The sequence below is a fragment of the Pagrus pagrus genome, assembly GCF_965226575.1.
Source record: "Pagrus pagrus genome assembly, chromosome: 12".
Lineage (NCBI taxonomy): Eukaryota > Metazoa > Chordata > Actinopteri > Spariformes > Sparidae > Pagrus > Pagrus pagrus.
In genome coordinates, this window is record NC_140196.1 from 3,745,878 (window position 1) to 3,768,424 (window position 22,547).

The 22,547-nt window shown below is 40.7% G+C and overlaps 2 protein-coding genes across 6 annotated transcripts in view; both read left to right on the forward strand.

The window, feature by feature from the left end:
• The first annotated feature begins 5,503 nt into the window (after nucleotides 1–5,503).
• On the forward strand, nucleotides 5,504–11,346 carry lactb2 (lactamase, beta 2). 2 transcript variants are annotated; one of them, XM_084369292.1, is made up of 8 exons: nucleotides 5,504–5,726; nucleotides 6,287–6,447; nucleotides 6,630–6,750; nucleotides 7,001–7,179; nucleotides 7,297–7,445; nucleotides 7,574–7,661; nucleotides 7,887–7,975; nucleotides 9,461–11,346. In XM_084369292.1, exons 1-7 carry the CDS (start codon nucleotides 5,605–5,607, stop codon nucleotides 7,928–7,930), a joined length of 864 nt encoding a protein of 287 aa, XP_084225418.1. In that variant the 5' UTR covers nucleotides 5,504–5,604; the 3' UTR covers nucleotides 7,931–7,975; nucleotides 9,461–11,346. The 2 variants fall into 2 exon arrangements, with proteins under 2 accessions (XP_084225418.1, XP_084225417.1); XM_084369291.1 differs by lacking the exon at nucleotides 9,461–11,346 and having other exon boundaries at nucleotides 7,887–8,096.
• Nucleotides 11,347–12,397: 1,051 nt separating this feature from the next.
• LOC311266901 (nuclear receptor coactivator 2-like) overlaps nucleotides 12,398–22,547 on the forward strand; it is a 51,006-nt gene continuing 40,856 nt past the window's right edge. For all 4 annotated transcript variants that reach the window (XM_084369557.1, XM_084369561.1, XM_084369560.1 and 1 more), the window contains exon 1: nucleotides 12,398–12,570. The gene's annotated coding sequence lies outside the window, so the exon portion shown is untranslated. The remainder of the gene's footprint in view (nucleotides 12,571–22,547) is intronic.

The following is a 22,547-nucleotide window of genomic DNA, read 5'->3' on the forward strand; positions in this document are numbered from 1 at the left end:
GCTCGTCACGCTTCAAATCTGACATTAATGACAGCTCAGACCACAGCAACAGTCTGAGGTCCTCGGCCCACATTCAATTTGTACACATTATTATAAAGACGAACGGGACTCCCAGTAAATATAAGTGCAGATTTGTGTGGAGATCAGACTTCACATTTACACACCATACTGTCCCTGACCTCCTCTCCCTCCCTCTCTCTCTCTCTCCCCCAGTCATTTACATTTATATTGAATTAGAAGCCGTGGTGGAGAGCGAGTGGAGGCAGCCGAGACTGATTATAATGGGAGATTACGGGCCGACTGCACCACCATTATGTCGTGTAATTACAAAGAGAGAGGAAAGAGAGGGAGAGGAGGATGGGGGCCCTCGGACGCCCAGATGTCAGGATCTATTTCATTTAGGGAAATAATGTCTCTCTGCTTTTTTTCCACCCTCCAATCCATTCTACCTGTAAATATTACAGAGGGCTGACTTCTCCCACCCGTTTTTTATGGGTCACAATTTATTGGAGACAAATATCAAACAAGGCGTTAAAGAGGATGTGTGGCTCGCAATCAGGCGATTTACCGCCACGTCTCCATCTCACTTTATGGCTTCATTTGACTGCATCGATCTGGTGTCGTAATGCGCGTAGGATTACCGGCCATGCACCCGAGAAAATAACTAATGCTTTAAAGTAATGTAAAGCCTGTTGGAAGACATCATCTGTTGTGTTTTCCCTTTTTAAAGTCTACTGGAGCTGATGGATTTTAGAAGAAGTGACTGGTGACTCCATGTGTTATAGTTAAAGTAATAGTCAGTGATGTGTGGGTAAGTTAATAAGACGTGCAGGCAATGCAACTCAAGTATGTAGCCATTAAAGATTTTAAAAGAACAGTTCACCCAAAAATGAAAATTCAGTCATTGTCTACTCGCATGCCGAGGGAAGGTTGGATGAAGTTTCACAGTCCATAAGATCCCAGAGACGTTATTCAGCCCGACACCTTCGACATGTGGTCGAGCTTTTCAGCTTAGCAGCTGCAAAAAAGGTGCAAATAACTTTCAAATCAATTTGGGATCTTGGGGCTTCCGTAGATTTTGATTACGCCGGACGACATCCATTCTAGGTTAATTTCCAGTTGTTTTTTACGTTTTAAAACAAGTCTACTTCAGTTGTTTAGGAGAATGCTGCAACCTTGTTTTCTTGTGAAGCTCCAGAAATGTTTTGTAGACTACTAAATTTTTTCTGACTTTCAAACGAGTTGGGAACGAGACTCAAAAATCAACCTTCATACAAATAGGACCTTAAATTATTAGATTTCATTTTTAATTAGATTAATGAGTCCTTTCGGACGCCTCGCTCATCATTTTAAAATAAACTAAACTCTTTATTTTTTTGTTCTGTAGAACATCAAACACAATGAAGTTGATCCAAAGTGCTTTACAACGGAGACAAATAAAACATTTTTAAGGGAACATTATCCTGCTGGATCGGGACAGACAAGAGTCTATTGTGAGATAATTTCAGGTCTTAACGTGTATTATGGGGACATGAAACCTAAAATGTAATCATAGTCAGAATCATTTACTGCCTTGTAGACAAAGAGCAGTAATTTTAAAACACAATAGAGGAGCTAGTGTGTGCGGGGAGCTGAGGAGAGGAATAATGTGTCCAGCTTTTTGTGACCTTGTTAAAAGCCTTGCTTCAGCATTTTGATCTAGTTGGAGACATGATAAAAAAGTCTGAGTGATGCTAAAATACAAAGAGCTGCAGTAATCAAAGCAGGAGGAGATAAAGGCACGGATGACTTTGTCCAGGTCGGAGACGAGGAGAATTGTTGTGAAATATCACACAATGAAGAGGTGATTGAAACTTGATTTAACCGGCTGATTTACTGGTCCGTTTAAAGCAGCATCAAATATGACTCAGAGGGTTTTTGTTGTGCTGTGAGAGACAGGAACAAAACATCAGACTGCCCTCTGCTCCCGCGCTGACATCTCCCTGCTTTTTTACTTTTAAATTTGTTTAAAAGTTACGATTATGATTTCTGTTTGCTCAATCTCCTTTCATTGATCTTGTGCTCTGTATTTTTAGATCTGTATGCTACTGTTGTGATGTTGTGTCATGCACTTGGTTTTATCTCATACTGTTGATAATATGCTCTGTGCTTTTAGAATAGCCGCCTATGGACTGGTGTTGAAAATTAGCATATGTGCTAAACACACCCAAGCAAAGCATCTGGTCTGTCCACTGGAACAGTCTCAATGTATTTGTGTTGTCCATATCAAATAAATAAACATACATACAAATGATCCCTTATTATGTTCTGTTCGGACCAAAGACCCTGTTTCAAAAGGAAAAACATCACCAGACACAAACATAAAACAAAATGTGTCTGTGACGTTGTTTTTGCAGGACAAAAAATAGATCTAGTATATATTTATTTCAGTTCACAAATGTAACTGCTGGACACTCCAACCTCACTGTAAAGTCCATTCTCAGTGTATGTGGAGTCACAGTTTTCACACTTAAATAAAAGAAAATCTGGATAATTTACGGTAAAATACCGTCAGCTGTGGTTGCCAGAATTTCACCGTAAAAAAATACAGTGACAATAGATAAGATATCATGGTATTCTTTGTTCGCAACTGTATATTTCACAGTTGAAAAATGTTTTTTTTTTACAGTTAATTACTAAAAACAGCTATAACATAAACCTGTTTACGATAAAACATTTTAAAATCAATATATATTCCAGAAATCTAATTACAGTCTATCGCAGTGATAAACACAGTACAGTTGTCTGAGTTATTATAGTAATTTATTGCAGTTTACAGTCGGTTGGCGTATATTTTACAGTCAACAGCAGCTTGAGGTAAATTACAAAAGAAACAACCAATAAAGCCGATTGTAAACCAGGGTACGGACTGTCACTGATAAACTTCAAGGAACTGTTTTTGCATTTGTGCTGAATACTGGACCAGAATTTGTCTTCCAAGCTATTTGTGATGTCACAAATCATTTTAAAATCAGTTTTCCGGTGAGTACAGAGACGATTTGAGCTTTGAATGTGAAAACAGCCTCCTAGTGTCAAACTGTACATCATTCTACACAGTGAAGCACAAATATTGAACTGTGAGAACAAGAAAGAAAACATGTTTTTGACTGGAGGGGGACTTTAAAGATACAGCCAGGACCGATGTGTCCAAACGCTCCATTTGTTTTGTCCTTGTCGATATTTATCCTTCATCAGTCGGCCCCCGTGTCTGTTGAGGTTTCTGTTCACAAGTAAAGAAGACGTGAAAGTGCAGAAACTGTCTGAGTGGAGTTGTGTTTTAGCAGTGAAATTACACTGATAAGGTGAAAAGGCAGGAGTAACATGAATAGCATAATAATGTCTCATAAAGGTGTATAAACTGAAACCAAACTGATACCACCTGCTGCAAGTCCTGCTCTATGAAGAGAAACTGTCTGACTCCACGTAGCTACTTTCTTTACATTCATGTTTTAAGATGTAGTTGATCCACACCATCTGCCCACAGGATGGCAGCACTGTCCACATATAGTCCTTCAGATATCTGAGATACAGGCAGACAGTTTCCTGGACGTCTACATTGTTTGATCTGTCACTGTCCACAAAACTTAGACAGAGGTGTAGTGAATTAAATGAGGGAAATGAATGAAAGTGGGACAATATATGTGACTAATAGATGTTTTTAATTTCAGTGTTAGCGTTTTGGCATTGATGAGCAGAAAGAGGGAATAGTAGCTGAATGATTCAGAGGGCCAAATCACATCGAGCACTACTGAAGTGTAGATGTCTGACTGAGAGTATGAGAAAAAAAATCATTCAAATTCAAATTCAAAATACATTATTTGTCCCCGGGGGGCAAATAAACCTGAACCTTTAGCAGAGTAGACATGTATGGCACTAAGGTTGATGTAGAAAGTAAAACCACAACCATCACACACTTTGAAATTAACTTACAGACAAAATAAATGAGCCACTGCGCCAGTGAAGCTGTAAGAGGAGCTGATTGGCTCCTAAAATGTTTGTATTGTCCAATAAACTTAATGGGGCGCCTGAATCCTGTGTAAACTGCAGGACTTGGATCGTGGCATTACTCTTAATTAAAGATAACAGGAATATTATTGTATTTTCTTCATTGTGTTGGTATGTTCACCAGGCCTGTGGTCAGCGAGTTGGTAAAGCTCCCTCACGACGTCCCTTAAACCTTCCTTAAATCAGTTCTCAAGTGAATATGTCCCCATGATGATGTTGATATTTCATTAACCTCCATATGAAGAGCTTAAAGGTCAGGATCAGATACGGAGCAGCGGCCATTCAACTGGTTAAACACCTTTTAATGCTTCTGGTTTCCTTCTGTGTGAGCAGTAATAAAAACAGCCATTTAAAAGATTCAGGATTAATGTGGACAATAACAACAGTCATTAAGTCAGATAGCTTTTATATTTGAGAACGAACTGTTAGGAGTTGGCAAGCATCATTATCATTACCAAGTAATAAAACGCTCACTCTGTGAAATGCTGATAATCCAGGACCTTGAAATATCTTTCAAGTGGCCCCGTGTAGCTCCACAGGCGACTCAATGGCCCCACCTAGTGTTCGGTGTCTGCTAATGACATTTATTTTGGTGGTCAGACGACATTAACTGTGACAGATATTCAGTAAATATCCACTAATGGCCCCATTCAACTGTTGGCAGCCTGGTTGGAGCTGCTTCTGCTTTTGTATGAGCGCTCACTGAATGCATTTATTAGTTTAATTGTGAGAAAGCATTTGCGCAGACAGCTTATATGGCATTAATGTGATAGTAATGTATGCAAGAGAGGAGCCAATGTAGACAGATGAACCAGGAGAGGTTTACACAGTGAACCTTTTTATAAATTAAGGCAAGAAAAACAACACTACACATACTAAGAGGTGCACTATGTAGTTTTGGGGAAGACAGTTTATCCTGACGGATATTTTTATGCCTGAACAAACTAAATAATCAAAGTATATTAACTGACCTTAAAGGACAACAAAAGTTCATACTGTGTTACTTTGTCTATATGTGGCGGACCCTGCCACCTTTCAAGCTTCAAACAGTGTTCTTGGGACCTTATTTTCCTCTGTGAGCAGCTCATTTATTCACTTATTTCTGAGTTTGTATTATTACCTCATTAATATTGTAAATATCAAAATTCTGAGTTTGATTTTCTTCTCCATAACTACATTATGCCCCTTTTTTAAAATTGAGAAATATAGAAATACAGAAAGGCAAACAGACAAACAAAATATTCAGCCACCGCACCACAAACATTTACAAAATGAATTAAAAGGAATAGCTGCATGGATGGTAGAACATTATTGGTTATTGCAGCCATGAAAACAAGATAATGTTATTAATGATAAAACCACAATATATTAAATGTTCAGGTGATAATGCATTAAATAAATCGACTTTTATTTTGAAGGCTGTATTGACATACCGGAAGTAAACGCTGTCGCCATGCAGAGTCCTCCACACATCCGGTTTGACCCGGCTTTCTTCTTGGACTTTTACCTCCGTACGCTCTGTTATTTTACTTTAAAGCTAAAGTTACATCGGCTCCAGCTATGAGTGCCATGATTCCTCGGATTGAGCAGCTGTCTGCGAGAGTAATTCGGGTTTTGGGCTGTAACCCGGGACCGATGACCCTGCAGGGAACCAACACTTACCTGGTCGGCACTGGGGAAAGGTGACACCTGTCATGCTAACCCTAGTTTATGTTCCAGAATATTCGTAATTACAAACGAACGCTGGTCCAGAATCGTTACAGTTAGTTTTTACGTCTGGGTACCCCTCAGTATGCCCCCTGTTAGCTCATGGAAAAGGACGTCACGCCGAACTCCGTTCATTTTTTTCTAAATTCTGTGCTTCTTGGCTTGTAGACTAAAATATATCAAGTACAGACCAAGACTGATGATGTACACTAATTCGCGAGGATCAACTGATTATTTCGGCGTATAGTCAATGAAGGAAATATTCATAATTTGGAGTTTATTTTATAATCATTAGATTAAGTCTTTTTAAAAAAGAATTATGTTGGCAGCTTAACTTGGAAAAATATATTCAGCTATAAAAAATACTGAACCCAAAACTAAAAAACAGTTTGTTTTGCTTGTGTATGTGCAGAATCAAAAATAAACCAAATTAAATAGTCAGTAAATTGGCAGAATTGTTGTATATGAACACAAATTGCTGCATTTAAAGCCTTAAATATATGTATATTGTTTGTAATGGGTGATCATTTTGCAGGCGAGTGCTGATAGACACCGGTGAACCTGCCGTGCCAGAATACGTCAGCAATCTGAAAAATGTACTGAAGCAGTTCAACACCAGCATCCAGGAGATCATCGTCACACACTGGCATCATGACCACACGGGTGGAGTGGAGGACATCTGCAGGGACATCACTGGTGAGGACAGCATGTGTGAGACAGGTTTAATGACGCTGCAACATCATTTGAATTGGAAATAATTGAAAAAATACACTTATAGAAACTTTTTGAAGGGTAATAAACTAATAAAAATGTATTACTAGTTGGTATTTAATCAGTTTGTTTAGCAGTCCAATATCCTTCTGCTTTCCCTCCTGCAGGTTCTGAGATCCAAGTCAGCAAACTGCCTCGCGCCAGCCGAGTCACTGAAACAGCCGGAAACAAAAGCTTTACTTACCTCAAAGATGGAGATGTTGTGCAGACGGAAGGCGCCACACTCAAGTCAGTTCAGTTCACATATATTCAAGTATTCAAGTAATAAGTGTGGAAGGCATTTTAAAGTGGCGGGACTTTCCCTGGCTTTACAGGAAAGACATACTGTAAATGATATGCACTCGAGAAACACACTTCATAATGACAGATAGGCGTCCCGACGATAAAAATGTGTTAGTAGTTGACGAGTATATCATACCACACACACTGTTATGGCTCATCTTGTTACAGAGCCATGTTTAATATTTATTTTTCCCAGAGTGCTGTTCACCCCGGGCCACACTGACGACCATATGGCCTTGCTGCTGGAGGAGGAGCGGGCACTCTTCTCTGGAGATTGCATCCTGGGCGAAGGCACAGCCGTGTTCGAGGATCTGTACGACTACATGAAATCTCTGAAGATCCTGCTGGACTCTCAGGCTGACCTCATCTACCCTGGTGAGTGAGCGCACATGTCTGACATACAACGTGTGTCCATTACTATATTAGTCTTATGCTTCGTTGTAAAATCACTCAGATGTTTGGCCTAAAGCTCTGTCGCTGCTCTCTGTGCAGGTCACGGCCCTGTGGTTCAGGATGCTGGCTCGAAGATCAGACACTACATCAGCCACCGCGACCAAAGAGAGCAGCAGATCCTGGCAGCCATTCAGGATGGAGCAGGAAAACCTTTCTCCTCAATGGAGCTTGTCAAGATCGTCTACAAGGTCGGGACAAAACAGCAAGTTGCTTTGAAGCTTTATCCAGCCTGCAGTCAAGGGCTTACCGCTGTGAGCAGTGAAGCTAAGACCAGCAGTGTAGTACACCTTAACTAAACTTGCTGCTTCTCCTCCAGGACACACCTGAACACCTGCACCCGGCAGCTAATGTGAACCTGGGCCATCACCTAAAGAAACTAGAGAAAGAAGGCAAGATCATCGTGGGTATGTCATCTCTTACTACCGCTGCTAAAAATACTGGCAGAATTTTTAGAGCATCAGTAACAATTTTAACTCGTCAAAGGACCAATTCAACCAAAATAGATGTTATTTGTGGTATTAAGGTTAAATAAAGGTCCATGAAAATCGATTGCATGTGCTGTTGGTGATTCATAAATTAAGGCTTTGCACGCACTGACTGTACAAATGGCAACTTTCTTCTTTCCTCAGTGAACGAGTCTTCACAGAACATCAAATGGAAGAGTAACCTGTGATGTCCACAGAGACGGAGAAGAAATGGACTCTTAATTGGCCGGGATGGTAAAAAAAATTAAAGCTGCAAGCAGCGATGAACGGGCCCTCGCCCCCCACGTACGTCTTGGCCGTGGCACCGTCAGAGGGCAGACGCAGAGGGCAAATTTGAGCTATTGAGCTAACATGCTAATATTTTAAAATTAATAAAAATTAATAAAAAATATTTAGAGATGTACAATGTAAAAACAAGAGGCGTATCTCATGCAGCCAGTGTAGTTACATGATCCCAACATGATTTTGAGTTAATTGATCACATGACCTGGAAGCTATTGAGCTAACATGCTAATATTTGCATATAAAATTAATAAAAATTAATAAAAAATATTTCGAGATGTAAAATGTAAAAACAAGAGGCGTATCTCATGCAGCCTGGAAGAAAAAATAGTACGTTTGCAACATTTTGCGAATGGAAATTTAGTGCGAAAGTGGGCGTGTCCTACATCACACAATTCATCTGTATGCAGGGAACACGTAGAGATAAGGTTTAACAATGTGCACCATATTATGTAGGAGTTATCAGCCAAAAACGTTTTTGTGTTGGTAACAGCGCCACCTGCTGGTCATTTTTGGTGCATCAGTTACAGGGGAATATCAAAATTATTTTCATACCTTTTTGTCAGGAGGGTCGACAGATGCTGTGTGCAAAGTTTTGTGCAAATTGGTGAAATTGCCTGGGAGGAGTTTGAAAAAGTAGGTTTGTTTGAAATGGGCGTGGCCTATATCAGGAGATTCAGCACAATTCAGTGAACGCGTGGATATAAGGTTTTTGAATGCGTGACAAAGTATATGGGAGTTATTTGGCAAAACGCACTTTCCTTGATTATAGCGCCACCTAGTGGTGGAAATGTCGCCAGGTGTGACGTATATTCCAAGTCTGGTGAGTTTTGGGGTATGTTCAGGCAGTGAAAAATGCGACAAAGAAAAAAAATAAGAAGAAGAATCACTACAAAAACAATAGGGTCCTTGCAGGTTCCCTGCTCGGGCCCTAAAGCTCGTTGCCTTTCTGGTTGAATGCCTCAGAAATGCTGACTGACTGATCTGTAAATGGAGAATCAGGGATGATGGCCACACTTGTTGCCTTGGATGTTTCCTGCCTCAGAGTGTACAAAGCAAGACCAAGAATTAAAGTCATCAGGACTGAAGGTCAGCTGAATTTTGCACATGGCAGAGAGGAAAATCAGTCCCATCCTACAATGTGCCACAGTGCCCTGGTCTGTCTAAGTTGTTTTTTTCTTTTTTCTTCTTTCCTCTCGAAGGTTATTTTCTCTAAGTTTAGCCTCTCAGGTGGCACTTTTGCTTACTTCAAACAAATCCTGCTGCCTTTGCTGAAATTTACAGCAAACTCCAGCCATGTTCCTAAACCAAACCAAGTGAAACAGAGTCCTAAAAAGCTATTATATTAGTTAAATAACTGCTTTTATCAGTGGAGTTTGGTATACAATCATGTTTTTGTCCTAATTTTTGCTCTTCCTTTTCTCCTCACTCTTCTCGCCCTCCTTCTCCCGATCCCATCGACATCTGATCCTTTTAACTCAAGAAAAACAGTTTACCTCGGTATAAGATGGATTTTAAGAGGTGGTAGTTGCTCACATGTAGTCTGCCATATGTGATGTACTATAAAGGATGATGCACATTTGTTATTGACTTTATGTAATTATGAGTTTGCTTATATGTAAAGAAAGGCCAGTAGTAGGATAAAGAAATAAGACTGAAAATAAAATCCATTTTGAAGTGTTCTCAGAGACTGTTGACTGTCACAGATGAAAGATTACATGATGAGATTAATATTTCAGACAACTAACGAGCTACTTTTCATCTGCTGTCATTCAATGTAATCTTTTTGTCTTTTCAGTTCTAATAATTCAGCACTTGTTTGTGTAAGGAAGTGCACATTGTCAGTCAGACACTAGGTGGCAGTGACTGCTAAACAATTTGTTTGGGAGATAAACAGTAAATTATATTTCACACTTATATCGATCTTTGATCTTTTTAGATTGTTTAAAACAATGAAGTGAAGAATGTGAATGTGTGTTTGCTTAACTACACTATCAAATAATATTGTCTGTCCGTGAATCAGAATCATTGTGTGTTTGTGAGAGATTGCTCATGGTAATGTTAATTTATTGTGATGATCTAATACTCCAATGACTAATATTCAGATCTTTTGCATAAACGTTTGACCTCGTGTTTGACCTTCAGTGAGTCTCATCTGTTTTCATTGTGACTAACAGCTCTGATGCAATTTGACTGTTTGGGGATTTTTTTTTGTCTCAGATGCAGGAAAACTTTCTTCTGTTGTCTCTGTGAGTTTTTCTACATAAACAACATATTTTGGAAGTGACAGGTGACTTTACTGAAAGTAACATCAACACTTTTAATAAAGAACTACGGTGCCAGAAATCGTGCAGCACTTCAGCAGGACGCTACAGGCCTACGTGTTTAATGCAAACTTAGCCAAAGTGCCACAGAAACGCTGTGAGGTCGCTGTCAGACTACAGAGAAAGGTTTCTGTCGTGGAATAAACCATTCAAACATACACCGCTATCAGAATATCTGAATGTTGCAGTCATATGAGAATATAGGTAGTCGAATATGAGATGGAGTGATAGTGATGGTGCACGTCAAACAGTGTTGTAAGGTTATTATTCACCTGTGAAATAATGTGGTATTTGATTTTTAGGGTACCATTTAACATATGGCCAGGAACCATAAATACAATAATTCTGGTGGTAATTTGTAGTATTTCTGTGGATCAACAACAATAAACTACTCAGTTAAAATGAATTGTAAGACTTAAAGACAACAGGGCCAGATACACATTTGTAAATCTCAAAGGGTCATCACAACACGTAACAATATCTCAGGAATAAAAAGTACCTTCAAATCCCTCACTGATGAGGTCTCACATTAAGATCACTGAAAATCACACAGTAATTTTAATAGCTCTGAGATGAAAACATTAAAAAATAGCATATGGTCAGCTTTCAATTAGTGAGAACAACAGTCATTACAGGATTATCAGCAGATAAGAGATGAGACTTTATTGATCCCACACTAGGGAAAGTCCCTTATTACAACAACATAAGCGTCATAAGCGGGGGGGGGACTGATTGAATGATTCATAAAAATGAAACAAGACAAAGCAAAATAAAACAGAATAATAGAAAAATAACAGAAAAATAACAGACTTTAGACATATATATGTGTTCATCCTTCACATATAAGCTATAGAAATGACCAAGATGGGTTATTGCACCTATAACTACAAAAAATATATAAATGTAATTGCACAGGATAGTTACAAAGTGTAACTATGAAGGATACACTGTATACATATACGGTATATTGTGTATATATTGTGTTTTTGTTTGGCTACTATTTAGATCTTTAAACCTTTCAGCTCAATAAAAAACAAATGGCAGACATAATAATGTGGCCTTTAATTGATTTTACCTTTTGTCACATATAAAAAAATACATTATTTAAGGTTTTAGTTCACCTTAAAGGAGCAATGTGTAAGATTTTAAGTTGAAAATGAGCAAAAATGATCTACATAATGTGAATAAATGGCAGTTTTGACATTATGATGTCTATGCATTGTGTTGCAGGGATATACACTGAAGTTAGCATGCTAACAGGTCTAACACTATTACCCCTTTTCCTCTGCTAAGTTCTGGTGGTGGCGCGTAAATAAAGAAGGAATTTGGGATGTGATCTGTTTAGGACGTTTTATAACTGGACTCAATGTTGGAGGTGGAGCCCCGTTCTTTCATATTAAAGCTGCTCAGTGGTGTTTTGAAGCCAATAAACCTCGACCTGAATCTATACCTCTATACCTGAATTTTCGGTTTAGCGCTTGGCTAACTTGAATGGCAATAAAATACTTTAATTGTGCGGGACTTTCCAAATTTTATTGGACCGGATGGCTGAAATTATGACGGTGAAACGAGTCATTTTGCGGGAGTTGTTACGAGAATTTATCCACCGTCTTTCACACTGGGTCTATTGTCGTTTTCTCTTCTGTTACAACTGTTTGCGGCGCGTTCGTGACGTACACCGCTTCAGATAAAAATCACAGGCGGGAAGTGGGAATGGGGTCAACAGGCGATTTTTACTGGGTGTACCTGCGTTTAACTGAGCTAACTAGCCGAGGGCAGTTACAGTTAGCAGCAGTTAGCGGTTACTTAAGTGATACCCCTTATTTGTTTTGAGTATGAATTTGACAGGTGGCCGATTCTTACATATTGCACCTTTAAAAAGCTGTCAGCAGTGTGTGTGTGTTAGCTGGAGGAAGAGAGGATGGTAGAGAGACACCCAGCTCTGCAGTGTGGTAATGAGATGAGTGGAGGTGGTGGAGAGGGAGGAGGAGGTGGTGGAGGAGGAGGAGGAGGAGGAGGGGGGTCTACTGGTAAAGATAAACAGCCGAGGAGCCTCTGAGCCAGAGGAACATGGCGGCCCCGGCCCTGGACGCCACTGCCGCTCCGTCCCGCTGCTGACCGACACCTTAACCGACAACACCGAGAGAGCGACTGTCCCGCACGACACGCACCCGCAGCTTCTTCTTCTTCTTCTTCTTCTTCTTCTTCTTCTCAACTCTCAGGTAAGTTTCCTGTCATGTCTCCCCCCTCCCCTCCCTCACTCCTTCCTCTCCGTTATACTCCTTCAATCCCAATAAACGCTGGTTCTCCCGTAGGCTCGGGTAAAGTGACAGTTGGTACCGAGCTTCTCGCACTTTACGCTGCGTGTTATTTCCTCTGAACAGCGCCGTGACATGACCGTTAGGACACTTTGCGTGCCGTCAGGAAAATATACTGTCGGGTTGAGGAGTTGAGTCCGGGAAATAACGCTCGAGTCGACCGGTATTCATCGCGCAGGTTGTTTCCACGGTGTTTTTTTTTTTTTTAACGGCTGTACACATGAAGACACTGACAGCTATTAGCTTAACAACAACAAAATCTCGCTAGCTAAACGGATAAAAATGCTACTTTCTGTCGGGTTATCTGTCAAAAGTATGTGGTGAAAAGCCAAAAAAAAAAAAAAAAAAAGAGTAAAAAGGCTGGTATGCTGGTGTTTGTTTAACGTGTTCAAACATCGTGTGATAACAAGTGCCCGTCCCGAACAGGACTTTGCTGTTTAACTTTAACGGTTAGACGTTAAAAGCCCCCCTTCCTGATCAACACGGACCGAGAGAGGCGACAACTGCGGGGCTTGTGAGAGCCGTGAACCCCCCTAATACGCTAGCTAACTTCAGGTTTTCGCTTCTGGCTGTCGTCAAAGTTGGATGTCAAGACCCCTAAATTAAAGCCTCTGGTGATTTTGGACGTGTTTATGTGATTAGGGGTAAACACCGAGCTGTTTCACGGTGAAATATTTGACTTATTCGCGGTTGATATTCGCTCGGACTTCCTCAATCAACTCAAGCGTCAAGTGGTGGTTAGCATAGCCGCGCGTTTCCGGTTTTGTCGGGTCTCAAATTAAAACGAATACATTTCTGAGCTTTTCTCCTTAGATTTACTTTTATTTCTTATTAAATTTTGATTTATTATTCGGGGATAAGATGTGTAATTTTTCAGCTTACTACCACCGTCTAGCATGCTATTGTGTCAACGCTGCTAAATAGGAACCTTCAAAATAAATGTCACAGGTCAAGTGCTGTATCGTAAACAGCTGGACTTGTTTCAGTTTCTTGAAGACGTTTCACTTCTCATCCAAGAGACTTCTTCTTCTAGGACTGAAGAAGCCTCTTGGATGAGAGACTTCTTCTTCTAGGACTGAAGAAGCCTCTTGGATGAGAGATGAGACGTCTCGAAGTCCAGTTGTCTGTGATATAGCATGAAGACCTTCAAAATAAATGCAGTATCACAGGATTGTTTATTGAGTTACAGCCAAATTAATAACAGCTACAGACAAGAAACCGTTATGAGTCATTATAACAACATTTCACTTAAGTGGTTTTGGTGTATTTTCTTGCGTTTCTTTTTTTTTTATATGCTTATATTTTGAAGAGTGACTCAGCCAGCTTCCGCCCCGCTTCCTGTTAATCCTCGTGAGCTTGACAGTGTATATCTTTGCCCTGGCCAGTGATGAGAAGTGATGCATAATATATACATTTTTTTCAGGTCAGAAGTAGTAAACGATGTCAAACAATGATAAAATGGATCCTGGAAAAAGTGGAAATAATTTTTACTCTGAAATAGATCCCACTTCCTGTTGACCACTTGGTGCTCTCTATGTAGGTCTCTTTTTGGACTTGAAAGCAGCATGGCATGGGAGGAGCTGCAGGGCTGTGTCTTAACTCAAGTTTAAAAGAATAGGGTAGGAATACAATGCACCTCAAACCTTATTGTCTAACAGTCAGGCAGTCCTTTGCCAGTGCAGGTTCAGGAATTTGCCTTTATTTGCAGTGGTGCTGGTTTGTCTCTGTTTGCCGTTGTGCTGGTATGTTTCTGTAGAGAACCTGTAAGTTTGCCTACGTGACTGGTGCCATCTGACTCCTCTGGATGTGTTATCTTTGAGGGCTGGACTCACAATTTTTTGGCCCTTTAAAGCTTATTTGCTCTTTCCCGCACCCCAAAGTGAACTTTGAAAAGGATTGCAACATGTGTGCCGGGTTGTCTGGTTCATCTCTGAGAGATGATTTCTGTAGTCTGTGTTGCTTTTTTGTTTTCCAGTTCAGCAGCAGTTTTTTTATGACTTGGTCAACTTCGCTTTAATGCACCAGGGTAGTGTTAAATGCCAGTATGCTTCAACACCATTTCAGTGCCAAAACTACCTTATAGAGCTGCAGCAAGAGTACAGGAATGTATTTAAGACCAAGATCTTAACATGAGATTGGCAGCCTGCCCAGTGAGGGATTCTTAGTGGCTTGAATTCACTGAACCACGTGAGGGCTCAAATAATGCCCTGACCAATGACAACAGCAGCAGAGAGAGGAGGAGGAGGAGGAGGAAGGGCAGAGGCTTGACTGTGCAGTTCTCCACAGCAGGTTTCCAGCAGGTCTTATCCTCAGCCAGCAAATCCATGCTAAAGAAACACATGTGCACATGATGTTTAAACCATCAAATTCTTGCTCTGATGTGCTATTTTCTGTTCCTGTTTAAAAATAACCAATGCTTTCATGAGGGATTTGAATCATGTTCGTAGTAATCACGGGAATCAGACAGACAGACAGACAGACTGTCCTTTCACACAAAGGTAGTGGCACAATGGCTATGGTTACACGGACAATATTTTTTCAATCTGAGATTCCAGCGTAACTGTTTACATGGACGCTACATAAAGTGATCAGATGCGATGTGTGTTTACATGGGCCTTTATTGACACGTACAAAGTGGTTTTGCCCGATGTGAAGCGTCTAATTTGCTGCAAATATAACAGAAGATGAAGAGTACGAAGATTTTTTCCCAACTTTACATCGTCTCCCTCGATCTGATTGAAAATTAATCGACATTGGTGTGTGTGTGTGTGTGTGTGTGTGTGTGTGTGTGTGTGTGTGCGCTTCTCTACTGTGTTTGTTTACGTCTGGCTCTTCTCACTGCCACCAACTTATCACACACACACTCACACACACACACACACTCTGCCACCTGGCTTTCTGTCACGTAGCAGAGACAGTCGTCTTCCAGGTCTGATCCCCCTGGGACCAAGTGCTCTAATTAACCAGCACCACACAGACAACACACACATGCACAGCCATGTCATGACTCCTCCGACAGCCTCCTGTAGCACCTGAAGTCTATAATTACTGTAATATTCACTCAGCAAAATGTATCTTGAGGATGTGCTTACAAAATATATGAAGTGCAGTACGGATATTCTATGTGCAGCACATTTATTTTGGTAACTTGATCACTACTTTTTACATTTTTGAAAATAGCTACCACATATTCTAGTGGTTTGTGAAGTTTGTTATGATTTGCCTAGAGGCTTCACTTCCTTTCATATAAAGCTATTTGTTGATCTCCAGTCATAATTTAAAGCACACAAGAGGCACCGAACAAAGCACAGAGGTTTTATCTCGTCTTACCGGAGTCTTTTGGTTCTTCAAAGCCAGTCAGACAAGGAGAAGAGCGCTCACACATCAAAAGCAGCAGTAGCACTGTAGTAGACAAGGTGATGCAGCTGAGATGTAGCTGCACCTTGAAAGGTGTGTGCACTCGCTTTAGATATATCAGAAACACTTTTTAAAAAATGTGACGGGAAAGTGAGAGTTTCAGTTTGCAAAGTGCAAGAGATGCTAGCACATGCCACTTACAGGGTGATGGCAAGATATACAGTATAGGTGTTGCTAAAAGCTGTTTCACCAAGTTGAGTTTTAGTTCAGGAAATAATAAGCAGAGCAGAGCTGACGGACCTCTGAGGTCTTGTAGGTTGATCCTGTTCATCCTGGTCAGTTCCTTTAAATAATAGATTGTTCCTACAGTGACAGGGTACATATACACACATGTACCATCTGGTGTGTGACACATTATATCAGTTTTCATAAGTAATGTGTTTTAGTCAGTGAACATACATTATAGAAATCTGAAGACTAAGAATTATGTTCAAGTAATTGATTAATCGTTTCAGTCATTTACAGATTTGCTGCTTTCCTGATGATCATAAATGCAAGCTGAGAGACGTCACCTCGGGCTCTTTCAAAAATGTTTGACATTTTATAGACTCGATACGATTCATCTTGAAAATAATCGTCAGACTAATCGTCAGTGGAAATAATTGGTAGTTGCAGCCCTAGTTTCCAGTCTGGTCAACAGTGTGTAGCTGTTGTCTTGGAAAAACAACATTGATCCTATTAGAAAAACACCTGTCCACAACACTGTGTCAAATAGGCCTCAAAGCCTGCCGCTGTTCCTGATACGATCAACTCAAAGTGATGCTGCTGTGTAGTCTAGTAGTGTAGTATTATAGAAAATAGGTTGCACTGCTAAAATCAATGGCTCGTCAAATGATTTACATTTACAGCTTCCTTTCACGGAAACTTGACTTCACTTTCTTGCTTTGAATAGTGACTCTCAGGGCTGTTGTGTTGTAGTTCTCCTTGCAGAAAGTTTGAATGTCTGACCATGACTAATTCTCTGAAAAGCAGAAGCTTATTAAGCTTCTTTTGCATGTCCTCTCATGACTGAAACCTTACATGACATACAGTCAGCTTTGCAGCAGTCAGCAGGTCCTTCATATGTACAAACTGTAATGAAAGCTGTGCAGGGTTGAAGCAGCAGACCTAAGAGCCAAGTCTGGCAGGTTGCATAACAAGTGCTAATTTGGTTAGCTGGACTTGACGGTGGCTGTAATTCTCCAGCACTGTGACAGCAGAGCTGAGTTAGAGAGAGAGGGAGTCCACAGGCCTTTAGCCAGATAATACAAGCTAATAGCATAACGAGCTTTTGCAAACAAACGTAGGCCATGGCCAGAGCTAATTGTGTTTTTCGTCACTGCATTTTGGCTGCAGGACGTTGTTTCTAAGAAGACAGGGAGGGGAGTGAGCAAGTCAGAGAGGCATTGTTGTGGTTATTGCCGCCAAATTTAACAGTAGTCACAATCACCTAAAACTCAGTAGACAAACTTTATTCGATTCATTCAGTTATTCCATTTTTTGCATCAGGAAATGCTCAGAAGAATGTAAACTTAAGTCTGCAGACAACTTCTCTTTTTTCACAGATGCAATCAGAGCAGCTTCGAGACCGAAACAAGCGTGTTTGTTGTGTTTTGATTTCAGCATCACACATCTGGAGGGTGCATGCTGTGAGGTGTTTGAGGATAAAGTACGATTGTAAAAATAAAAGCCAGGCTAATCTTTGAATCACTCTTATTGTCATTTTTGAGGAGTCAATCGACAGACATGTTTCACTAGAAGTCCAAGAAGAAGGGTGTTAAGTCACAGAGGCTGGCAGATGAGTGAACACACACATCTTCCACAGGTTTGAGCATATCTTCCAGCACAGCGTAGAGAAATTAATTCTTGTCATCATCCCGTCCACTTACATTGATCAATCCAGTTTTTTCACGTTTGTTTCATAGACGTAGTGGTTTGTTTACACCCGAGTGAAACTGATTTCTGTTTCCTCATTTCTTCTACGATTTCTTCCTAGTTTTCTTGAGTGGTTTTCTAAATGTGTCACTGCTTCCTATTGCAAATGCTCCTTCGTTGTACCTCCGATTGGTAAACATAAAAGAAGCACACAGGCGAACGTGTCCAAAAACCACCAATGCAGAACCCATTTCTTGGCGTGCTGACCGCTCATAATGGCATAAGAGACTTACTTAGCTCAGCTAATCGAACACTGTCGTGAAAAATTAGATGACCGATGTGTCGTTTTTCAGATGAAGCGTGTATGCTGTTATACTTCTTGAATTTGGTCGGGATTATGACACAGTGGTCAGCGTCTGTTATGTGGTCGTACAGTAAACCAGCGCTGAGCTTCAGTCTAGCTGTGGATCTCTTGTGTTACCATTGAGCTGCTTAGTAACACAAATTAATCACAGTCAGGAAGTAGGCCGTCTCTCTGTGTGTCTCTCATTGACTTTCTGTGGCTGTCTTACTCTTCTCTCTCTTTGTGTCTTACAAAGACTGTGCATTTGAACAGTTCCTCATTTGCAAATAATTTATAGTGAAACTCTCCGTCACCTACAACACAATTAGGTTTCTTACATGAATCATTTGTAACAACAAAGCTGGGTGGAAGTCCACTATATGCTATAGAACGCCTTGAGGAAATGCTATCAAATTCAGAACAAACATCCACTTGGACTCAAAGATGGACTGATTAGATTTTGATGGTGAAAGGTAAAAGGTGACTGTGACCTCACAAAACACATTTTAGCTCATTACTCAATGTGACAATTTTTTTTTACACAGATGTCTGAGAGGATAAAATGATGAAGTGAAGACATTTCATATCCGAGAGGTCAAAGGTAAACCGCGGTGCAGTAATTGTAGCAGAATTGATCATTCGATCTCATGATGGCGGCATCAAGAATCCAACGTGGAAAGTTGTTGGTTCCTGATCGAGGAACGTAAAGAACTTCTCTGTATGTAGGTGATGATATACTATTAATATGGCAGCTTTAGTCTGTAACCATAAGCTTCAAACTTTTGTTAAACACAGGATTTGAACTCAAGTCTACCGGATGAAAGTCTTGATTTGAGTTGATCCACCCAACCATCCCCCCATGCAGTCTTGTCTCTTACTTTATATTGCTACCCAAGAGGGGCACCTCCAGAAATGTTGCTAGAAGGTACCTATAGTGCCATTGTTTGAAGCTTTGGGCTGCTGACCAAGCTGCCGTATTTTGACACGTTGGGAGTGAGAACAGGCTGAGACAGCAGCTTGCCATGCACAACAACAACAACAACAACCCACATTAGCTTTCTAGCTAACATCTCATTTTCAACAAACAATACACAACAAACATACATGTCTAGTCATGCTCCTCTACTTGCTGAAAGTGCAGGAAACTGCACTGCTAGTTTAGATGCTGGTGTGGTCCTTAGCTGTCAGTATCGCTGCTAACAAGACAGGTTTGTTTACCTCTTCTCTCCATTCCTCTTTAATGGCTCAGCCTGCTGTCAATCAATCATGGACTCTGGCATGATGACGCAAAGGGTTAGAGAGAAAAGAAGCTCCTCTGAAACAAAGATCTACAAAACCCCAATTAATTAAAAAAACAATTTCCTTGATATTGCTTGTGACTGCAAGAGCGGATGGCTAATTGTTTTCGGTTTGACTTGATCAGTCAACAAACTCCCTTGAGGGACAGTAATTAAGTTATTTGCATTTCCCTCCCCCACTTTTAGCTTTAACTGTCAGTCACAAGAAGCCTTTTCTGAGCTGTCCTCAGTGAAAGGTTCCTTGATTGAGCACAACCCTGTTTCACTCGAGAGTCCGGAAAAAATAGAAGATCCCAAAGAAGAACGTCCCTTTCTTGGGAATTATTGCTGAAAAAGTTACAAGTCTTTGTCCCTCGCCACAACTTTCAAGTGCACAAACTGAGCTGAATTACAGCCTCTTTCTCTCAACGTGTGTGCAGGAAAAAACATTTGTAGCTGCATCTGTGCTTGTGCAATTCACAAAGCAGTTGGGTAGAGATCAGCTGTCCATCCCTCCCACACACACACACACACACACACACTCTGACACACACACTCTGACACATGTACACATATGCAGCTATCTCTCATTGGTGGCAGGTGCATGGTGAAGTGTTGTGTAGTTTGAGTCCACTGTGTCCAACTGGCTGAGAGGGCGGCTGTCTCACCCCTACGCATGCACACACACACACACACACACACACACACACACACACACACACACACACACACACTGAGTAACAACACGCACAGCAGGGGGAAGAGCCAGCAGATGTTTCGGATTTGGCAGCTGACCAAAAAAACTCACTTCTTCTTTTACTACTTTTCATTTGGTGCTCTTGATTACAGTCATGCCTCCCATCACACTCACACTGACACACACTGTGCTAACTATCACATTAAAGATGGCACCTTTTTAACTAACATGATTTGGCAGGTCTGCTGTAGTTCATGGTATAGATTCACCGCTTCACTGCCCAAATAAATCAGATTAATGAACTTAAAGTTTTGACATCTTGCATTTTAGCATCAGTGTATCATCATCAAACTCATTGCAGCGACGTTTCCAACCAAACACTGTGCACATTTTAACAGAATCTGCAGAAGAAAATGCTCAGATAGAGACATAGCATATCGTTTCTTTATTCACAAATTGAAAATGAACAGTTAGATGGGAACTACAGTGACGCTCAGGTAGTATTTTTCTGTCAGAACCCGGCCCGACACAGTTAATGTAAGCTGAAGCAACCTCATTACAGACATTTTAAGTGTAGATGACCGTGAAAAGGCAGAACTGGAGCTACATCCAGGTAGTAACTACTGCTGTCGATTCACATGACAACCCGGAAATAATCCCTTAATTTCTGTTGGAACTCAGCCCGGCATGTCAGGTTCTGACGGGTCCCGTCAGGTTCAGCCAGTTATCCATGCTGTCCTGGAAACACACATTGTGATATCCCTCCCTGTCAAAGAACAAGCTTGTGGTAGAAACAAGATGGCACCAGATGGCATGTTACACAGAAACTTCTGGTGTGTTACACAGAACCATCCGAAAAAGTACCTTGCAGGTGATTGGACGGGCCTTCTGGATATCACCAGCTTTCGTTTCGTCTTTCGTTCTTTTCAATGAAATATTCTCTTCAGTTCTGATATAACTGATGCTGTAGCAGCTATGCTAACCTCTTGAGGAGAACATCATCGACAGTAAGAGCCTAAAGATAAATGTGGTACCCGTTCCTAGTTCATTGGACTGAAAGGGAAGGATCACCCTTGATATTTTAAATGTCACTTATCAGACTTCAGGATAAGGCATTTATCTGAAGACCTGACTCAGAATAACTTACAAAAAGTGTAACAAGCGTCACTTTAAGAATATTACAAACCAGAAATAACAATAAGTAGGGTCAAAGTCATAGTAACCTTTCTTACAAGACGTTTGTATTGCATGAAGAGGGAAGTGGTGGGAGAGAGGATGTGATTCACTGAGGAGAACATGTGATGTGTAATAATTCCTGAAAAGATGAGTTTTCGCTCCATTACATAAAACAAGGTGGGACTACAGATTGACTGACACCCAGTGAGCAGGTAGACTCTTACTGTCCTTGCTCGAGGGCACAGCAACAAGAAATGTGATCCCAGTTTGTCAGCAACATGAAAATAAAAAGTTGAACATACTGTAAAATGCTTTTCTGCACCAGCTCAGGCACTCAAGACAAATGGTTTTGCAAAATAGGATGTTTGCGAAAGTGAACCCGAAGCCAGTGGGAACTCGATGAACCTGGACCAGCACCACACTGGCCCAGGTCAACCTCACAGTGTGTAAAAGGCCTCAAAACTCTCTGAATCGTCCTCCCAGGAAGGGTCAGTGTCTCGGAAAAGCAGCGGGTTTTCTTGTTATTGTGGGCAAGAGTGAGACTTCCAGCATTACCATTGGGTGATGTTTGAGGTGAAATTCTGCTGAATGATTTTAACCTGTAAAAACTCTTCAGCGTACTTGTGAAACTCACACTTCCATACATTTGATCCCGGGTGTGGCCCAGAGTTGTACTCGATGACGGATCGACTCCTGCGGTGAGGCACTCACTCAGGAGTGCCTCGATGCTGGAAACTGAACATGATTCATCCATTTGAGCATTTTATCATTATGTGTGAATATATACGGTAAAAACATTCGGCATAAAAAGGGAAAGTCCACCAATTTTTACATATCGAAGTTAGCTAATTATTCATGGAAAGTATTGCTCAGCCTGTGAGACAGTTTGTGAGAATGTTCCTGAGAAAATGACACCAGTGATGTCACCAGGGTTATATCAGCTGGGGGTTGGAGAGTAAACAGAAAGCCTGAGTTACAAACTAAGGAAGTACAATCATCTTTACATTGACAGGCCTGAAAAGTTTGGATAGCTCAGCCTCTGCTGCATCGATTTTGTTTGTTCTTTGTCTTTCACAAGTAAAAAAACAAATTTCTGTATTATTTGTTTGAACATTTT

What these genes read in the sequence shown, in the direction of transcription:
- lactb2 (XM_084369292.1), top strand. Translation starts at nt 5,605, where the DNA reads ATGAGTGCCATGATTCCTCGGATTGAGCAGCTGTCTGCGAGAGTAATT. An exon ending in CTGGTCGGCACTGGGGAAAG is followed by an intron (nt 5,727 to 6,286) that starts GTGACACCTGTC and finishes ATCATTTTGCAG; the next exon opens with GCGAGTGCTGATAGACACCG. An exon ending in AGAAGGCAAGATCATCGTGG is followed by an intron (nt 7,662 to 7,886) that starts GTATGTCATCTC and finishes TTCTTTCCTCAG; the next exon opens with TGAACGAGTCTTCACAGAAC.